At 38.8% G+C, this 22,260-nt stretch overlaps 1 protein-coding gene across 14 annotated transcripts in view; it reads right to left on the bottom strand.

Moving 5' to 3' along the window:
* Window positions 1-22,260, bottom strand: part of ESRRG (estrogen related receptor gamma) — a 368,263-nt gene that overhangs the window by 109,198 nt on the left and 236,805 nt on the right. For all 14 annotated transcript variants that reach the window (XM_054279749.1, XM_054279743.1, XM_054279742.1 and 11 more), the window contains one exon: window positions 9,533-9,948. In XM_054279749.1, coding sequence (XP_054135724.1) covers window positions 9,533-9,935 — 403 coding nt within the window. In that variant the 5' untranslated portion in view covers window positions 9,936-9,948. The remainder of the gene's footprint in view (window positions 1-9,532; window positions 9,949-22,260) is intronic.

The following is a 22,260-nucleotide window of genomic DNA, read 5'->3' as shown; positions in this document are numbered from 1 at the left end:
ATCAAGATTATAACAGAGAACTTCAGGAAGCAAAGCTCTCTACCAGGGCAGGTGGAACAGTCTTGCTGTATCAAGAGATCCCGTCCCAAGATACAAAGGTACAGGTGCCAACACCAAGAAGCAGCATTCAGAACCAGAAAGATAAATGCAAGATTGCTCATTTCATTATGCAGACACTTCTAATCCATACCCTGACATTTCACATTTCTGCAAACTATGCAACAGTCTGCAGCAGGCACAGTGTAACTTACTTTTCCTGCAAATTCTTGATACCTAAAGAATGCTAAAAGGAGCTATTATTCTAGTCACTTGGATTCCAATACTTTAGCTTACAGGGGGAATCTCCTTTCAATTTAAACTGCTTTTCTTCAATGACTTGTATTTTATAGTGGACACTCAATATTAATTTTTGGTGTTGTAAAATTAGCTTGGAAGATGCTACAAAGAATTCCTCTTATGACTCAGCAGAGTTACAGGAATAGAAACAAAAATCCACCTCTTACCAATGACCATAGCTGGTCCTCATAAAGTGGTTCCGGCATTATAGAAGGGGGCTACACTGCAGTAAGGGTTCAAGAAACAAACACTTTGTCTCCAGTGCACATGTAGATGCAGGGGATATCTATATCACACTAAAATGTGTTTTACCTAGCACTGCAAGTATTAGTGGATTTACTTTCATTAAAAACCTGAATTTACTGCACATTCCAGGCCATTAGAGCTTTCATAATTTCTTATTTACTTCTAGATATGAATTCCCATTCAAGATACTCAGATCTGCATTTTATTTCAGAGGAAGAACCGGAAGGAATCTCTACCAATTCCTGACTTACTTCAAGATGCTAGAGGCTGAAACTGAGCAGCTAGGAAGAGTAAAAGCTGAGTTTGCCCAGTCCTGTCAACAGCTGGAGAGGAAGTTGTGTTTTACACTGAACAAAATCAACATGGCAGCTCGGGGTCTTTAAACTGGGCTGACACAAGCGATTGAGCGATTTATATCTCCTGGCTGCTTTTCAGAAAGAGCTGGGCTCTGATTACTTATTTCAGAGTCTTTTGTACAATTAGTTTGCAGGCAATATAATTTTCTCACTTACTCCTTAATAGAATTGTGCAGCTAGCTGGCTGATAGAATAACAGCATATATGTAAAACTCCTGCCTAAAGTGCCAGGGGATAATTTGTATATTCCTTTCAGTAGCGTAATGGACTTTTACAGTTTGGCAGTTAAAGGGCTGAGTAATATAAATTAGTATGACGCTTGAAAATAAAAATATATGTCAAATCTTCACTCCCCAAACACATTTCCCTGTGCTAGAATAATATAATGGGATTTATACCAGCCTAAGCCCCTTTTCTTTCTTCATGTATTGAAGAATGTTTATTTAAAACCAGTTCCTTTTTCTACTGATTTGTTAAATTTTAGTATCCCAGCCGAAAACACTGTGCTCACCAATAGCAGCTGAAACTGAAAACATCATGCCATTTGATCCTGAGATAGCAGGTGAGCTGCTAAAACTTACCCTGTATACCCAGCTCTCCAATTCTACATGCTTCAGACAGTCACATCTTTACACACAGCTCAGGATAAATGGGCTGAGGTACCGTTTCTTTTTTACCTCACAGATGAGGTTTGGATGTTACTTGAATGAGGAGCGAAGAAAGAACAATTTTTGTGGTACAGGGACTTACTCAACGGCTTTACAAGTCAGGCCACTGAGCCAAGATTCTCAAAACCATTTTGCCCATTTCTTGCACAGAATTGACAGTGACACTAAAGGTGGCAGGACAAGCAAGAGCCATGGCAAAGATGAGGTCACTGAAAGCACTGGGCCTCCTGCCTTGGTAGAAGTTATTGTCATCAACAGTCACATCTTCAGAACCTCCCAGATATTAAAAGCGAGAAGCTGGCTCTAGAAACAGGCTGGAACAGGGGTCTCTCTTCCACCAATACTGACAAAAATAGAACAGACATCAAGTCCTAGCAGAAGTTTTATTTCCTTTTTCATACTGCAATATTACACCAAGATGTAAAAGGATTTCTACAAGCTATTGAAGTATGCTCAGGAAATTTTTGGACAAGTAAAAGCTATGAGGAAGACTTAAGTGCAGGGTGAAAAGGTGTTTGGAAAGAATAGCCATGAGCCACTTAAAGCAAGAGGAATACTGAAGATATCTGTATCAAAACTTTTACTGTGTGGGAATGTAGCCTCAGAAGAAAAAAAAGAAAGAAAAAACCAAATGAACCAACATTTCTTCAATGTAATAATTTTCTGCTATAACTTGTTCATGAAGCTGCATTTCAGTTGAAAAAGGTTCCATTTTTCTCCCAAAGTTTCTCTTTCACATTCTCTAACTTAAAACCTTTTCCCCAAAAGCTTGTATTTCAAAACTGAAGTGTTCGCATTCTTCATAGAGACTACTGCTTAACTGGATTTAAGACTTTCTGCAGTGAGGTTTATCCCAGGTACCCCTTCATGCTCTCTTTTCCTGGGTGGCAGACCCAAAGGAATACACCTGCTTGCCCGTGCATTGCTATGCATGAAAACTCCAAAAAATGGAAAGTAGCCAAGATCACAGCCATAGGGCTTCTGGGACTTAATAATGAGAACTCAGAGAGAGAGAGAGACACAGGAGAATCTAAGCTAACACAGAGAGTGAATTTCACTATGTTAGGTTTCACCTTTATACATAATCCAACCAGAATGGAAGAGAATAGTTCCTGAGAATCTGAGAATGAGGAGCTCTTGGAAATCAAGAGTAACAGCCTAACTGAATAGAACAGACAAAAAGTCCCAGATTTGAAAATCTTTTCCATGTTTATAGGTCTTAATGAAGCTGAACTGAGGAAAGTAAAAATATTTTCTCTCAGGCTAAAGTTTCAGTTCTTCCAGACTCTGCTCTCTACTTTACAGTCAAAACTTAGCTGAATTTGAGTAAATATTTTCACATGTAAAAGTACCCTCGGTAAGGTTTCAGAGTAGGGTCAGGCTGGGATGAGGCCAGATTTGAACATAAATAACTGAATCCAGTTTTGCCTGACAAATCCTCAGACAGATTCACCTGATACTGTAAAAAAGCTCTATGAATTATAGACCTATTATGAATTCTGCTACAGGTCATCTGGAGATGATTAAGCATAAAGTTGACTGTATTCACAGCTTTTCACTCAGGTGACTTCAGAAACAATAGTGTACACACAGAGTTACAGAACATTTAAAAATTTGGTTCCCAAATGTCTCAAGTATCTTTTCAAAGTGACAGGACCATGTAGGAAGGGTTATGTTTCATCTCTTGCTTATGTTGCCTTTTCTGTTAGAGTTAAGTAACTAAGGAGAAGCAGTTAGTTTTTAAACATGGTGTTTGACAGAGGGACATGAACAGCTTAAAAGCACATTTTTAGTGAAGTCACTATGTTGAATTGCTTTGAAGAAATCAGTGTACTGTGTTACAGAACTAAAACATTTAGAACTTGCAATTTATTTTTTTTTAATTCTTAGAAAGCAACATGATGATTTAAAGCAAAAACGTAAAGGTGATACTGGCTACTCTGACTACATGACAGTCATGTATCAGCCTCTAACTTTAGGTAGATTGGTTTCCAACATCATAAAAAGTCACCATAATTTTCAGTATCAGACTGGTATTAATTAGGGGGGGTTGAATCTGTAAGGGTCCAACTACCTTTGAATCCCCCTGTACTCAACTTATTCACCAGAAATGAAGGGCATTTAGGTTACCTTAAAAGAGAACAAATGCTTTGAAGGCACAGAGGGAACTGATCCCCTGCTACCTGGTAGTCACTTAAGAGCTGTTCAAGTCAGAAAGACTGAACTATCTACATTTGGTTCCTACTGGTATTTTATCTAGGTCAATTTTGATACATTCTACTACAGTAGCATGGAGGATTGTCATTGTTTGTTTATAAGCACATAGAGCATTTCAGTCTGTAAAGCTGCAAACTGAATCATTTTCACACCAGAAAAAAAGGTCATTAAAAGTTATACAAACATTAACATAAATCACTTGCTAGCTGAGACTTCTCATGTCTCTGGTTTCAAACAAGACAGAGCTTTGTAAGTGGGCTGGAGGCTTTCAGAGATGTTTACAACAAAACAAGATCCAGACCTAATTATAATGGCATTGATACATACTAGTGTACCAGCACTACTTGTAAATCACATCTCTTTTGCGTTATTTCTGAGGGGTTCAAAATAGCCATGCACCAATCAGGATGCTCATTCTTACTCCCAAATCATCTAAATGCTTATTACAATCTTCGAGGTTGTAAGGAAAGCAGAGATAGTAAAAAAGATAGAACAATCTGTATACTTTTGAGCTTCTCTCTGGTTCTGAGATTTCAGCATGTTTATATTTTATTGTCTCATCTTGTTTAGCTGCCATAGCTACACAATGACATTATGACAGGATAAAAAGACGTGCTGGAAGGAATTAAAAATGCTCGCTTGCTAGTCTGGCTGGCCCACAGGCACAGAGAAATTGAGGAAAAGGGAAGATGTCTATCACTGCTTGCTTAAAATATTCTTTGAAAGAAGTGCTGATGCACAGCCTTTCACTTATATAAGGAAGGTGAATGATTAGATCAGGTAATGATGGATTCAGGTGACATTTAGTGCTCAGCTCACTGGAGGGCTGCCGTCTTTGCACCAGAGCCAAGGTCCACAGGCCAGTGCACCAAGATGGGAGCCTCCCTTCTATAAAACAACAATAATCTTAGCTAACAGCAAAGAAGCTGAAAAGCCATAAAATCTTGTTTAATTTTCTTTCATTTCCTCCTCAAAAATGTATTACAGAAGACAGCTTTCAGAAATGCAAAATACCCTTTGCAAGCCACTTCAGTCACGTGCAACTTCAAATCAAACTTTACGTTGCCTTATCTGAATGTACATACCTAGTTCTATCTTTCTTGATTAAAACTTCCTGATAGAAAAATAAAAATGTATTTACTGTAAAGTGTTTGTATATTTACAGTTCAAACTGCCTCAATAATGGGTCAACACTCTAAAGAGGATTGAAAAACCTGAACATTAGAGGGATTAAAAACAACTCTGAGTAACCAAAGAGCTGAACAAAGTACAAAGCAGTTTGGGCAGGCTTTGAAGACAACAGGAACATCCCTGCAGAACTGTAGAGCTGAAGGCTCTTAGCTGAGCAGCACAAAATGAGATGGCAGAAGACAACAGCATTTCAAGGATAGAGTATTTCCTGTTTGTGTCAGCAGACATGGACAGGCAGCAGCTCTCAGGGATGGAGTGATGACACAGTGAGGGTCTGACTGCAGGGCTTCTCTTACCAACTACTGCTTTACGCACCCTGTGTATGCACAGAACATTGATGCCTCACTACTGTTCATCCAGCAGTTTTTCATCAAAAAATAAACATATAAACAAAAAAAAACCCCAAAAAGTAAAAATTCAAGAACAAAGACTACTGAATGCAAAATATTTAGCTTTTGTGGGGAAAATTCAAACAATATCCAAGGAAATAAGTAAGATCTGAGACTTTTGTGAGAAGCCTTAGGAGGAATGTGCAGGCTTTACACACTGTCTTTTCAGGCTAGTTTAAAGAGTCCAAAGACAACAGTCTGGACAATTTGGAACAAGGGAGGACAAAAGTCTTCTAGATGCAGGCCATTATTTTAGAGAGATAAAAGCTAACATTAAACAGGATAATAATCTGTCTTTGAACCTGAAAGTCCTATCATCTCAGCCCTCTCCTGAAAGCAAGAACACCAGTTCAATCCACCTGCTGAAATGTTTAAGTTATGAACACTGAGTAATTACATGTTAATGAAAATGTGTACTCACTAGTACATATAATAACTGACCAAATAAAAATTATGAGAAATATATTTACATTAAATATTCACTACAAAATATCTAGCAAGTACAAGACCTCTGTGTTGAACACAAGACTTTGCACCCAGCTGACAAATGAAAATTATTTTCCCCCCCCCTTTCTTTTAATGAAAGCTCAGAGTTTTCAAGATAATACAGTGCACAGCAAAAACTGTGAAGAGACCCTAAAAATCAATAGACCTGTAACTATTTTTAGATGTTGCTATTTTCTACCATCCCTGATGTTAAGCCAATTTTGGGAAGATTTGGCTGTGTGTGTATTTCTGTGAGACACTTGCAATCAGCCACCATGTAAATTATCCCAGAAGCAAACTGAGAGCTGCAGCTGAGTGAGTGCTAGGCTGAGCAGAGAGAACATCCAGTTCTTCCATACCTTATATCTCACAAAAGAGGTAGAACATCACTGCATTCTACTATGACCTAAGAAGACATCAATTTTATATATTGAGCTCGTTTTTGGTGGATTTGTTCTCTTTAATTTTTTTAGCCAGGAAATTGCTTGTTTCTAATTTTTCCTAATATTATTGATTTTTATCATAATTATGCACACTTTACCAAAACTGCAAATGTATTTTTGGGCCATGTTAAAATATATGTTCTAAAAAGACAAAATTACTCATTCTTATGCATCAAAATAGGGTTCATTTAATAGCTTAATGTTTAAGGAAATGAGCAGGAATTGATCACAGGAGGCTGGATGTTTTTTAGACTAAACTGCTAAATTGGAAAGGGAATGACAATCTCCATTACCCTTAAAAACAGGTGTATTCTCTACTTTAGGGTGATATTTGCCTTGTGTAGGAGCTGCTAGGTGCCCTGTGAGGCTTCTCTCTTGTGCGAGATGCTGGTGGTGCACAAATAACTGAGCTGGCTCTCTGAGCAGCTGCCGGTGGCCTCCACCTACCGAGACCTCAAGAGATCTCCGGAATGGAAAGATTCCCACTGACTCCGTGGAAAGGACATCAGGCCTTACATGAACACAGGATGTGCTTCATAATCTGACTTTATCAGCTCAGCCTTCCTCTCCCTGAAGTCAGGGCAGTTGTGCCCATGATTTCAACAGGAATAGCACTGAGGATCTACAGGTCTGACCTAATTTAGTAAACTGATGAATGATCAACAAAGGTTTGGGAAGGCCTATGTTCTTTTTCATTGAACCTATAATAAAGTACCCATCACAATTAAGCTATTAGCATTTAAAATAAGCAATTCTTTGAGCTGAAACATGCTACATACTTCCTACATATGCACAGTTATAATATTTGACACTTCAGGCAGTCTGGTTTTCTATTTTGTATTTCAAAGCCTGTTGCATTTATTTCTATTTTCCTGTTTTCTTAGTTGCAGTAATGCAGAGCAAACTCATTTTAAAAATAAGCAGAGAGAGAGGGAGAAGGAACATTATATGAACAAGGAAATGAAACAGTGCAGGGAAGAATGACCTCCAGAGCACTGGAACTAAATTCTATCAATTAGAACAAAAAACCTCAGGGGAATTATTCTTCATGCAAGCCTAAAGGTAGAATTTTCCCATTCAAATCATGAGAAGCCCATTTTTTCTTTTAGACATTTTGTCACCTACCAAAACCCATGGTTTGATTCACCCAAGTAGCTTCCATTATTTTGGATGGCACCTGAAAACTCTCAGTATTTGTGCCATTTAGTCAGGACCATTGCTGAAGATGCTGCCATGACATTACGATGGGTAACGTACTTCCTATTCTTAGCTCCTTCATTATGGCTTTTCTTTTCAACGCTGGGTTTTGCCCTGCTGCATTTTTTTTTGTCTCCACAGCACTGTCACCTGCTGATGCAGCTCGTGCTCCAGCCGCACTGAGACTTTTTGCACAGCTGCCAGTTCTAACTTGAGCTGCGTGGCCAAGTCCAGCTTGCTAATCTGGAGGATGACGTCTCTGCCTTGTGCTCCCATGCCCAGAAACTTTCTGTCTGTGGTGTGGTGTAAAATTGCAGGTTACCTATTACTGCCAGAAGTCAACACTTCAATCAGGTTTTGTTTCTGTAGCAGTTTTTTCGGTGCTCAAAATGCAACTAAAATAATCGTGCACCAATTCAGTCCTGTAGGACAGCTATTACACAGCAATTAAAGACCATTTATAAAAACAGAGTTGCTAGTTGAAATTGGTGCTTGAAGTTTAGCAACCAAAAAATACAAATTGCTTCAGTAGAAACATTTTTTGAGCTTTTCTGAAAATGTTCTTGAAGGTCAAGTGAAATCACCTACCTCTTCTTTATTGTATTTCTTTTTACTTTTTCCAATACAGAGACTTGAAATGAGCAAACTGCCTCTGTATGTGTGCTTATTTTACATATAAACCCAGGCTACCATTGAGTATCTTTGTTTACTGGTTGCCAATAGTGCAACATTCAGCTCCATTAGAACAACTGAAGTATAATGTTTCTTTTTAGTGTCTGTATGTCCCTCATAAAACAGGCACTTCATGCTGGTAAAAGGCCCAAATCTTCCCAGCAGCAAAATGGAAGACAGAAGAATAAAATGGCCACTGCCTCAGCAATATATAAATCAAATTAACATTCATTATTTTTTCTTACTAATTTTACATTAAATATGGAAGCACTATACTTAAGACCAAATGTTTTTTAGTTTGGGGTATGTGAAATTACAAATTGAAGCTCACTTTATGTTCATTCTTAAAAAGAAAAGTATATCACCAGATTGCACTGCCTTTCCTGAGAATTTCAGGTGCTCAACATGTATGAAAATCAAGCAGGTTTTATTGAGGAGCTTAAATTTGGACTTAGCAACCTAATTTTAGTCTCTGAAGTCTGAGTTTAATTTAATGTGACACTATATTCCTGCACAGGCCAAGTTTGGCCTCATGTTCTTTAAATAAAGCACCTTCAATTTTACTTGAACGGATGATATCTAAATCAAAGTAGAAGGTTATTTTGTCTCCATAGGTTCTGAAGCTAGAAGAAGCAGTCATGCAAATTCTCCCATTTGTACTAATTTATGCCAAAATATGTGGCATATTTGTAATAGGTATCAAGAGCAGATTAGTAAAAAATACTGAGCAGAGACCAAAAGCTGTCAACTTACTCTCCTTAGAACGTGATCTTACAGTTATTTGACAAACTCATTTAAGGTCACTGTATATAGTGGGTGAAAGACCAGTTATCAATACACTGATATGCACAAAGCACTACACCACTGCATTTTTGTCCCAATTTCACATGCACCGGTTCTTTAACAAATATAAACTAGATTTCTGTGACAATTTAAGTACAGTAGTGGTGTATCTAGGAGCAACACACGAGCACAATCCTGTGTGCCAGCCACAGGGAGTGTTGCAGAGGCGCCCATGACAACCTTCAGAAAATGCTCCACCTCCTTTGCAACAATCATTTATGGGAATCCAGAAAAACTCTCAGAGAAAACAAATCTGAACATCCACTGGTTAGCTCCAGCGCTTTTCCATTTTTTGGAATCAAAATAAACATGGCATGTGAAAGACAGAACTCCCAAAGAAGCCCAAAGAGGCTTCTCCAAGAGCAACATCTGTAGGACCAAGCAGTACAAAGAATGAAAAGGCATGGTCTGAAGTGCTAACAGGCTTCAGCCAAAGACCATACATTTTCATTCTGAGCAAAAGAAAGCGAGATCAACAAACAACCCACCTTGAATCGTCCTCTTGAAGAAAGCCTTGCAGGCCTCGCAGGAGGCCACTCCGTAGTGGTACCCTGACGCAATGTCACCACACACCAAGCACAGTCTCTTGGGCATGGAGTTCAGCATGTATTCACACTTGGTCTGTGAGTCTTCAGCGATGGTGCTGGAGCAGTCATCGTACCGTTTCCTGACGGGCCCGTTGCCGCCCAGCCCCGTGGCCGAGGGGTAGAGGGGAGGCGAGTCCAGCCCGTTCTGATGGCCATTCATGGTGGAACTGTAGCTCCCGCTGGCGTCGGAGGAGCCACCGGGGCTGTGGTGGTTGATGCTGTCCGTCAGGGAGGCGGGGCTCGACGGTTCCGTCTTGATGTACGACGAACAGCTGGAATCAATGTGTCGATCTTTGCTTGACATTCTGCAGAGAAGCCTGCAGAGGGGAGAGGGAGAAAGAAGAATGTGTGTATTAAAGACAGTGCTCTTTAAGGCTGCTCTGGAAGGGTTAGGGACTGCACATCATTCATTCATTAGTCAATACTTCTTGTTCTACATGAAGGTAATCAGCATAAGGGCATGACAGAGCTTTGTCAAAGCTCCAGACAGGCAGTAAACAAAAACTTTAAAGAGACCAAATCCTTCTGTTGTCCCCTCCACCTGCCCTCTAGGCTACATGTCAATTTCACATCAACTCTAAATTCTGAATTTGCCATCAACCAAGTAAAAAATTTTATAGTTCCTATTAGATGGCCTGGCTATTAAATGTCTTAATTTTTCCATCTCTACTTTCTTTCTGTAAATTCCACCATTATCAGAAACAAATATTTTCAAGTTTGATCACATAAATGCTCTGCTCTGTAATTAATATTTGTCAAGACACTTAACTAAAACACATATCCATTATCTATTGATCTGATTCAAGAACTGAAGAGCAGGTCCCTTGCAATCTTTTTTTTCTTCATTAATATTGCTTTATTATAGATACAGCTATTTAGTAAGGAAGTAGCACATCAACGGGGTACTCTAACAAATAATTACAGCTGAACTCCATTTTCACAAAATCTAAGTGAAATGATTCATCAGCTGTGGCTGCAATTACTTTCTAGCCATTATTCTCAGACTAACCAGTAATAACTACAGCATTATCCCATATATCTACAGCTCTATAGGATCTGACATTTTATGTGCTCCATTCTTGGATTAAAAACATGTATTAGAGGGAATTTTACGTATAAGTTTTGTCTTTCAGAAAGTGAAATTTTTTTTCTTCTCAGTTCTCACAGTTTCAGAATTAAGCATCTGGAATAAAACTACACAATATCTGATCCAACAAATTAGCGCTTTCTACAGGGAGGACTGGGGGAAGAAATCTTTGTCTATTTCCATCCCCAAGTTTTTTTACTATTAACATATTTTGGGACCAAAATAATAATTAGAAAGCTCTGATTCAGATATTATCTTCGTTTTCTCCAGCTGTGATTATGAGACCACAGTAGCAAATGGCCTATCCCGCATTTTCCTGACAGTACTCTCAGAAGCTGCCAAAGTCAGATCATAGCTATGAACATTTCTTTAGAAACACCAACTGCAGAAAAGCAACTATCCTATAAGACCACTTGGAACTATGGATTTGTGTTTTCAAAGCAAATATGTTAAGGCCAGACAATTTGACTGATGCAATTTTTTGAAGTAATTTTTGAGATCTTGCCTTCATTTTTCCACTTCTTTTTATTTAAGAATAAAAATTTTTCATCAATTTCTACTTTAATATCTGGAATCAAATTCACCAATGGAAAAAAGACATAAATCAAAAGAGCTGGCTTCCTTCCCAATGGGGGTAATGGAGATAAGAGCCTGACCCGTCATTAAAGCCAAGTGTTTAAGATGAGATTCACCCTAAAATCAGTGCCCATGGATTTCATTTAGACTTCTCAATTGTTGTGATTTTTACTGTAAAATTCTATTGAAAACAACTAATGTGCATATTTGGAAAACAGCCAGATTGATGTACAGAAATGTTACCATCTAAACTTAAAATCAGGGCTTATTTGGGGAGGTAGAAGGAGCAAGCTATCTGGTGTCAGCAAATAAACCAAGGAAATGGGAAGGTTAAAGCCGTGAAAATATCTTATTACAGTGGACCACCTGCTTGTGTTGTCCTTTCCTCAAGAACTGGAGGGGGGGAAATCCCCTTGCCAGCCTGCACTAGCGTGTGCCTTTTCTTGTGCATCTGCTGCCTTGTAGCCGTCACTGTTAATGAGCGCTGTAATTAATAGATAGCTCTCTCTTGTCTTTCTACTTGCACTCTGGGCTAAGCACTTTTCTCAAGTCAACGTTTGAAAGAAAGCGGGTCGGCTCTGACTTACAGCAGCTCTGCGAATTCCTTTTAATTTAGAGCACTTACACCACCACTCCACTTATTACCTTATAATTACTGGACCGCTCGCACATACATTACGATCTTAGACTAGAGTAAGAAGTTATTAGGGTACTAAAACATGGTGTCTCTCTGTCTCTCTCTCCCCTTGCATTGACACTGAATTTTATACAGCTGTAATTAAGATTATCAATTAACTTCCACATTTTACCAACTGATTTTTTAATATTATTTTTCTACAAACTAAGATCTTTTTATTGACTAAACACGTACTCTGTTCTTTTTTCACCTCCCTTCTGCCGAGACTCCACATGTAAAGTCTCAAAATACAGCACTAGGAGTCGCCGCTTGTCATTACCAGCTTGATGGCACATTGCTGCATGAAACTTCCATTGACAATTTTTAAATCTAATTTGTGCAATAATGAGCCCGAATGTCACCCTTCCCACTCCTGAAAAAAAGAGCCCCATTTGTAATTAATTAGCTGCTCAACTGCATGTTGTTTTGGCCAGTACAGAAGCGGCTATCTCCCACTCCAAGCAGTCCGAACCAAAATACCACCTCAGTTCTAACAAGCTAAAGGCAGCCTGCTGATGGCTCTCAAGTAGCAGGTTCTGGTACTAACCAAGGCAGAGCTGCTTTTGGCTCCAGCTCCAACAGCACAGACCGGACTGGCGCGCGCTGGCAAAGCGTAAACACGGCTAAAACATTAACGATTCCAGGGAAAAGCAAAAACAACAGCGCCTGACTCTGAGAACAGAAACTTTCCCAGTCCCCAGGAGGTGAAACACAGACAAGGCTGGGCACTGCCTGTGGGTGGGCAACAGACACCTACGGCTTTCACTCCTTCCTTCCTGCACCACTTCTGAACAAAAGTAATTCAAGAGCCATCTAAAACGGATGGCAGGTGTGACCACCATCAAATTATCATGCTGAACATTTGGAATAATGCCTAAGCTAGATCTCTGTAAAATCCCTCCCTCAGTTCCCTCCTAATTACTACTTAGCTCGTTACACTGAAGAATTCCTAGACACCATTGCATTATAGTGTAAAACTACAGTTGGAGTTTAATTCTCTCTTCCTCTCTGTGTCTGAAATTCTACAGCTCTATTATTCAAGCCTGAAATATTCACAACTATCTATAAATTCAATTGTCAGCCAGTGGGTTTTATTCTAGACCTCACTTCAATCTAAAATTAGAGGCACTAAAATTCACATTAACTCTAAGAGGAATGTAGTGAATAAGACTTTATTTCAAAAGAACACCTTTTTGTCAGAAAGAGCTATTTTCAAGATGATGGCTTTATCTGCATTCAAAGAGAATAAGCCCAATTCCACATTGTGCTGTTAATGCAAAATTTTTAGGTCACATTGGATTAATAAAAATCTAAATTTAGTTAAGGTTTATGAATAGAAATAACATATGTCATATAAAAACGTACAGTATTTATTTTAAAGCCATGGTGGGGTTGTTTTTTTTCTTTACTAGATTTTAAGTCAAATAAATGGCAGTTCCATTTGTGGTGGGCTGTTCTGAAGTTAGTTTTCTAAAAAGTGGGAAATCTGAGGTAAACTTTCCTTTTAGTACCCTCAGGAAAAGCAACAACAACAACAAAAATGCTCTAGAAGCATTTTCATGGCCGAATACAAGAGAAAATACATAGGGTGCTGCAAGCGATGGCTAATATGCAATATACAGCCTAAACTCTTCATGTCTACACTAAATTTACTTCAAAACTTCTTCATTTAAGAAAGACCTGAAGCCAGGATCTGCTGGCAGAAAGATACATTGACAGAGCACTGAAATAGGCAACTTCTTCTTTAAAATGGTCTTAAACAATAGTGAATAAATTGTAATGCTATGTGCTTATGAAAGGCTGAATATATTAAGAATTTATTAATGCAATCACATTCATATTTCCATCTACCTGCCACATTACTAATGATATTGACAGTGCTGACACTGGCTAAATCAGTATCAATATACAAGTGGAATGCAAAAATTAACTGCATCTGATTACAGTATATAGCCTTAAGAAAGAAAGCCTCATTCCAGCTACTGGGAGCTCTTTATATTCCATCTATATATATAACCAGTTCACAAATTTACTTTTCCCTCATCTCCCTTATTACCAATACACAAAGGAGGTCAAAACAACATGCCAATACTTCATAATCCATGAACACATTTCACATTTGTTTTTCAAGAAGGAAAAGCTCTGCTTACAGCATCACTTGCTATTTCAGAGCCATGCTGGTGGTATCTGTGGCAGTAATAATTAACTACAATAATTAAAGTGACCACTTTTACTGCCAAGCAACAATGAAGTCCACGTCTACCTGCACATAAAGTATTTTCTTTTCTTGGGGAGAGAACTGCCCTACTTCCATAAATATCAGAATAGGTTGTTATCAGTTGACATTTGTAATGACAGCTACTACGTGGGAGCATCAGCAAGGCAGGTGTTATTATGCACACCTAGGTACTTTTCACACTAACAGTACCACCTATCTGATTTTCCTCCAATACCTTCCTCTCACATGGATGTCTACCAAAAAGGTCTTGCTACCCTCAGACTTTAACTGTGACAGCCAATGCATTAAAGAATCTCTTTGTCTAAGTGACACAGTAAGTCTGCAGCAGTCAGGAATGGAAGCCAGATCCTTGCTTCGACTATAAATACCACATTTCCTTCTAAATCCTGTGCTTACTTTCAGTATCATTTTGCAGGTCTATACTAAAATCAGCAGACAAAAAAAAAAGCCAGTGTGTTCCAGTGAATTCCCATAATCAGTTTCCCTGACTGTAACAGAGAAAAAAAACCACATTTGTGTGCAAAGAAACCAAAACATTGCTTCTCGCACCGACACCCACGACAACACCTCAAGACATTCACCAGGTCCTGTTAAAGAGCTGAGTAACAATTTCAGCCGAGCTGCTTTACACTGAGCACTTTTTTCTGCTTCAGCTAATTGCACTCTAGTAAAGTGGTAAAATGTGAATCACTTAGTAGGAAAATGGGCACCAGCTGCTATTGTCAGAGAATGGAGACGCCAAAGAAAAGGAAAGTGACTGAATGAAGTGTCATGTCAGAAATCAACGGTGCAACGTGTGATTTGAGAAAACATGACTACTTTACAGAGACAGGGTGTCATTATGGCATCACAGTAATACGATGCTTTGACAACTGCTGGGTCTAACATATCATCATTGCATTAAGGTGCACTGGCTTAGTTGGAGGAAGGAAAAGAAAGGATTTCTTCTTTTAATAAGAAATATGGTAAGGCCTGCTTGGTTAACCTAGTGGATGAGATTATTAATCACAAAGTATTGCTAATCTTGTCCTATGCATGCACAAACAAAACTGTTATTAGGCTCAAGGTCTTTAATAATCAACACACATGTACAACCACATAGTAAGGAGTACCCAATGCAAAACAGAAGAGATGTGGTGGTTTGATGGGGTTTTTTGGGGGGGGTTGGGGGGTTGTTAAGAAATGCTGAATGTTTCATTGCTTTTTGCAATTTATTCTTTCTTTTATGTTGTCTTGAAACTTGCCCACTTCACCTTGGTAAGGAAAAGCAGAGCAAGCCAGTGGCTCCTTCCAGAGCAGCTGTCAAAGCCAGTAGCAGCCGGAAGAGGAGCAATGCTTGAAGCCATCCTGTTGTTCCCAGCAGTGGCCTGAGCTGGCTGATGACTGCTGACAGAGGATCCAGCCTCCCAAACAGTTGCTATTGCTCCGTATGCCACCTACCCGAGCTCTGCTGAAGCACTTCCTGCACACGAAGCAGTGCAAGACTGCACTACTGTGTGCTCAAGAGACAAGCCAAACAAACCATTAGCTCACACCCTTCAGACCTGCACCTCATCTGAGAGGCTGCACATTGTTTTCTGTGGTGCTGTTAAAAAAGCAAAATGTTCAAGCGGCTGACTTGCAACTACTACAGACCCCCCAAAAATGAGGAGGAATTATTTAAACCTACTCACCCACCATATATAAATATTCATTATTGCCTCCCATTCTATTTCAAGTTGATTCCCGTGCTTCCTGGTTGATAAACTTTGTTAACAAGAAGGAAATGATCCTGAGATACCCCAATGTGTTGCAAATTATCACTGTTGACAGCTCCTACGTTTAAGGATTACATCTGATGCAACAATGCATACTAGTGTCATTTATCTTTAGCTCATTTCCTTGGATCTATTTCAACTGAGGGTGAGCATCTCTTGTTTATAGCTCTAAATACTGTAAGTGAGCAACTGGCAAATCAATAAAACTGTTAAATGCATAATAATACTGTGTAATTACTTACATGATGTTTTGCATAATTAACTGTCTGAGGTGTTCCTTGATATAATGGATACTTGGAGTATGGAATAACCTATAAGCCTATAAAAAACACCCTGTTTATACGAACAGAAATTACGTGTAAAACTCTCATTCTAATAGTCCAAATCAGGCTTTGGCACTATATGACAGAAAGCCTTCCTTTCCTGCCAAGTCTAAATCAATTCTTATGGCATTACTTCATAACTAACGTGATATTTCACTGATGATGACTATTACCCTGATTACTTGGAAGTAATGTAGTAATAGCAAAAATACACTTAGATTAAACAAACTACTGCTATTTAATCAATATTATTGAGACAAACTAAGTGTTTTAATAAGTCTGTATAGATGCACTAATGCTGGTTTAATTAAATGTATCCTTAGACACGCACAGGCTCTGCACAGGCTCTGCAGCATACAGATCCTATGGTTTGACAGACTATAACATAACTCTTCTGAATTTAAAAGCTGAAGCACTTAGAGGCAACATAATTTAAATCTTTTCAAACTGAAAAATTATTATCCTTTACATCAGGTACTCTTTTAGGAATAAAAAAGAGGAATAATACTCAAAGACCTCACACCTTTGAGCCAAGAGCCAAAACACCAGACATCTGAAAAGGCGCCAGCCCTCAGTGGCACAGTTGTCCACTGTACCCAATACATGTCACTGCAACACACTGACACAAACAAAACCTATAACTGAAAGGCAAAAAATAAAAACACATATAGAAACTGCACTACTGACCCTAATTTTTGCATGTGCTTTATGCAGAAAATATCCTATTAGCTGTTATGTACTATTACTAGGCAGGCCATCACCAAAAAAAAGTTTCCTGCAGAAAAGACTTGCCTACATACATGGATCTCATGTCCTAAGTAGGAAAAGATACCTTTTTCAATATGCCCTATTGATATAGTTTTCAAGTACTTTAAAACAAAAAGAGGAAAATATTGAAGAGAAAGCAACACAGGGAGATGGCACTTCAAAACAAAATCATTCTATAATGCCTCAAAGTTAAACACAGAGGAAATGTATTGGGTTTTGTGCATATATTATGGTCCTGATACAAGGTAAAACTTGGGGAATACTTCATATACCTACTTTGTTTTTAGTGTGTCTCCAACATTTTTCTCCTGTGCCTTTAACATTTTTACAGCTAGAACATGGCTGCTGTTTGAAGCTACAATCCTACCACTGTAATACCTCAGACTAATCATCTCTCATTTACTGACTTCTAGCCTAATAGTCTATATATACTTTTTTATTGTTGTTGTTACAGTACTTAACATCCCTGAAAAGAGCCAACTCTGCAGCGAGAGTTGAGATCTGCACCAACTCACACAAGGAGAATTCCCAAGCCCAAAAAGTCCCAATCAAAAAGACTGTCATGTGACAATCAGAATGATGGCCAACCTCATCATATGTAAATCAGTAAAGTGATCAGGAAGAGTAAGATTTTATTAGTCCAAATGCAGACCAACAATTCATGTCTCATGCTGTAAGACACCAAAAACTCTGGTTAAGAAGTGTTTTTCTGTGACGGAGCTTCATTCTATGTGTGGTTGTATTTCAGTGGTATCAGGTGGAATCCACCTGATGTCTCCAGCTCCCAGAGGGCATGGTAAAGTGTGAAGGAGTCAGCTATTAATTGTGAGGATTCTTTTTATTATGGGAAATCAGCTGAATGAGCAAAAGAAAATTAAATGCCACATTCAGCTACTTCAAGAGATAAAAATAAAAAACTACAAAAGTAAGTAAAGATTCATTCAAGAACATAACAGGCTTTCTAAAGAGGGATTATTTTGAAATGATTACAGCATCAAAAGCACTTACTTGCACCAGTCAGAAAGCCAGTACTACAGATCAGAGAGACATAGCTGTCATTCATCACTTTCCAAAAGGAAAAAGAAGACAAAAAAAATGCCTTCAGTCTCAAGAGAGAGTCAAAGTTTGCATCATGGCATTTTTTACGATTTCTGGCAGCAGTTTTGTTCCATGGCTGAAAGGCAGAGTGTAGGTGTGTGCACACCGTGTACCTGTCTCCCCACCCGGCTCCCTCACCGATTTTCTGCAGATTTACAGCACAAGAATTATAATTTGCACGCCAGGCTCTGTTAAATTGGAGAACCGATTAGAGAGAACACACCAGAAATAGTAGCAGCGAGTGAGCGTCTTATGAGGACTAGAACTCAGAGAGCCAGAGCTCCTCGCCCCACGCCCTCACTCAGCCGGCGCCCGGGGCGCGCTGCCCTCCCAGCCACACGCCCTGGATTTACACAGCCCCTGCACACACATGGGCGCTCGCACACGCAACCAACCGCCACTTGGGGAGGGGGGATGACGCTTTCCTGCAATCAGTGTTTAAGTGAATGTTTGTCCCAGTGTGTTACACCATGCTGTCAGCAAGCAGCAGGGAGTCGTGGAGTTGTTACTACATTTGATTTGACTGCCAGTAGGAAGCTTTATTTCTACCAACTGTTAGTTGCCAGCTCTACGAATCTTCTCCTAGTTTGAGAGGTTTTTTTTTTCTTTTAGATACAGTCCATTATTTTTCTCTTTCACTCTGAGGACTTTTAGGGTATGGAAGTAGCATTTCCACATCTCCATGCATCACAGCAGCAGTCCCTTCACTTACACTTGCTGCCTTATACACAAAAAAGTAATTGTAGTAAGGCAACCATAAGTCAATCCTGACACATATCAAGGAAGTGATTTTTGTATCTGGAACCTGAATGAGAGGAGCAAAGCTGAATGTTTACATAAACAAACTGAAACAGGGTAATTTTATTCCGATCTTTTCTGAAAAAATATGGGATTAGACTAGAAGGAATTGATATGGAGAGATAACCTGGGTACATTTTCCTTCCAAGGAGAGGGTTTGCTCTCCAGATCTTTATGTTTCCCAGAGTTTTCAGCAGGGCTTTTTCTATGCTCATTATTCAAGTATATCCTGAAAGGTTCCTGCTCTGTCAAACAAGATCCTATAACTTTAACAGTTGTTTACAATGCTTCCTCTTCCTACACAATAATGATGATTTTGATAATTAGGATCTAATTACAATGGATCTGACAACAGCTTCCAACAATGAAGAGCATCTTTAGAAAAATGAAAGCATATGCGTGAATAGTGCAAGGAGGTAGGGTGGGGGAGAGAAATACATCCCTAAGAGACAGCCCGAGAATTCAGGCTGAATGGAAAAGTAATTAACACTAAAGAGCTAAAACTGTAATTAAAGAAAATTTCATTAAAGAGAGGCAGGTGATTCCACTTTCCTAAATATGACAAGGCGCTGTATAAAAATAAAATAGCAGCCAGTTTCAGTGAGTGGAGCAGGAAAGCCATGTCTTTAACCAGATCAAATTCTCGAAATTGGCTGTCAAGACGGGATTGTTGTGATTTATACCCGTCTATCAAGCGCATGAAAGAGAGAGACAGGAGAGGAAAAGAGGCAAGCTGCTGTCGCTTCCATTCGCAAAGCACCTTTAATTTCCACGGCACCATCTGTTACCAAATCTAATTCACATTCCCTCCTAATCTGGTTTAGTTCTGTAATACTAATTCTTCCACTACTCTTATGAACATCGCTCTCAAGAAAAAGCTTTGGTCCCGGGTTGATAAAAAATTGAATATTATACAGTTTAGGTTCTGGTGACTTAAGTGAAGCATGCTGCCATTAAAATGCACTCCTGGTAAAAGGATTTGTTTTCAGTCAGCGCAGAGATACAGAATTGCTCCGATTTGAAAAAAGTCATGGGGGGAGGAGGGGAGAGAAAAAAAGGGGGAAAAAAATCACGGCTGATGATGGGAAAGTAGGCTGTGGACATGAAAGCAGTGGTTGTCATAAAATACAATTGTTGTCAAGTTTAGTCACTTTCAGTACTGGCTATAAAATCACTTTGTCACGGTCTCATATTGAAAGCCTGAAACTGTATTTTTGATAAAGAAACTAAAAGGAGTGAGATGTGAGATTCTACGAGGGAGAAAACATTCCTTTCAAATTATGAGATGAAAATATCTGTAGGAAACCTGAAAGGTAAAAAAAAAAAAAAATAGTAGTGGTTTAAAACAGTCTCTAGAGTGCCACAGTCTTACTTTTAGCTATGTTAGGATGACAGAAATCCCAATCACTTTTGCAGGACTTGAAAACGAAATAGGGGACCATGCCTTTTCTGTGACTGAGTGCTCTCAGACAGGAGTCCCTCAGCTGCTGGGTCTGGGGTTGGCTCAGCTTTCCTGGTTCTCACACAGAGCTCTCTGACCAGATCACTTGAAATCAATATACAAGCAAGGAAAAGGACCGAGGCAAATATTTCTAATCATCATGTAATGGTACCATTTATTAATAATGATCTGTAACTTACTAATTTTAATATATTTCCAGAGAGTACCCCTATCTCACTCCTACAGATGTACAAAACAAAACACAGAAAGGTGAAGAGTTGTCTAAAACTGCTCAACAGAACAACATCAGGGCATAGGAAACCTGTCATGGTTTGGGAGAGTTCCAATCCAGTACATTTTGTTTGTTTTCTATGTCTTTGATTAAAACATGCTTTGGAAGTCTGAATATTTATGTCTGAGAAGGGAACTTGCCTTCCACCTCCAAAATGGGACCTTTGTTGTTTTGAAATATATAAGGGGTTTTTTTCCCCTAAATGTAAAACTTAATTAAATTTCCTCTTACTCCTAATTTAAAATGTTTATTTTTCTGTTAAATTAATCCAAATTTCTTTGTGTGAAGCCTTTCCAAATATAAAGCCTATGGCAAGAACAGAACTAGCCAGCACACAGGGTAATGTGTGAGCAATGCGTAGTTGTGAATAGCCCAAGGTTTTATGGTTGGGGTGGGGAGTCTTTAAAGGATTTGAAATGAAACAAGCAGACAATACTAGGAAAATAAATACTTTGATAAAGTATTTATCAGATACTTCACAAATACAATTTATCAGAATATCTTTTTTTCTACAAAATGTGAAAGGGAGTACTAGTTTTCATTACATGAAAGGGGAATGTGTTAAAAAAAAACCACTATTCTTTGCCTAAACAAATTTTTCACTGCTGTGAAACAGCCATGAACAGAGATGTCAGTTCTGAAGACGAGCATGAATTCTGAAGAGGACTCCTCCTCTCTGCTCAATATCACTGCTCGATTCTCAATGCTTAAATTGTCTGGGTAATCTTATAACAGTGCTGGGTTTGTTATTTTAATGGGAATAGTAGCTAGAAAAACAAAATCAAATTTGTTCCAAATACAGCACATCTGCCGTTCATTGTGGGTCAAAACCTTGGGTACAGGGGAATAGACCCAGCAATTCTGAAGCTCTGCAGATTTATACCAGCTAATGGTGTTATTCCCTAACCCAGCCTGTGATTTCAGAGGGTCTAAGGTCCTGATACTCTTGATACACAAGATGCAAGTGGATTACCATAACCTACTGCACTCAAAGAAAACCACACTGACATGCAGGGACTTGGAGAGCACAGCAGCCTATTTGTTTACTTGAACTAAAGCACTGGAGTGATATGAACTCTGTTAACACACAACATTTCTATTTCTACACCATGAAGCCCTGTAACAGTTTTAAGTGAAAACTCTAAGAAGAAAAAAACAACCTCTTCTATTGAACTCTACTTTTTCTTTGTTGAACTATCTTGACTCTGGAAGCACTGAAAATAGAAACAGATTGAACAAATGGTTGAGATTGTTACTTGGGTGTGGTACTGATGGCCAAATTCATCACACATTGAGATAAATCAGAGAATTTATAGAAGCAAAACCTATACTGTTTAAGTCTTTTCTAGTCTATCTTGGATTTTAATGTGTGATTACAGATTTTTACAAATAAATAAATAAACCTTTGGCTTTTCACAGTTCCCTGTTCTTCGCATATTACTGTGTGCAATTCAAAGCTATCTATGCCACTGGGTTTACATGTCAGAGATTTGCCTCTGGTATCTGCAGCAAAGGTCAGGAAGCAAAGGCTTTCACTTTTAAAATGTTTGCATGACTCCAGAAGTTTCCAGGAT

This window comes from Melozone crissalis, unplaced genomic scaffold (genome assembly GCF_028551555.1).
Source record: "Melozone crissalis strain CALT ecotype California unplaced genomic scaffold, PUWL_Pcris_2 ptg000027l_1, whole genome shotgun sequence".
In the NCBI taxonomy this organism is placed as follows: Eukaryota; Metazoa; Chordata; class Aves; order Passeriformes; family Passerellidae; genus Melozone; species Melozone crissalis.
The sequence above is the reverse complement of the archived record's forward strand: the minus strand, read 5'-3'. Positions and strand labels throughout refer to the sequence as shown.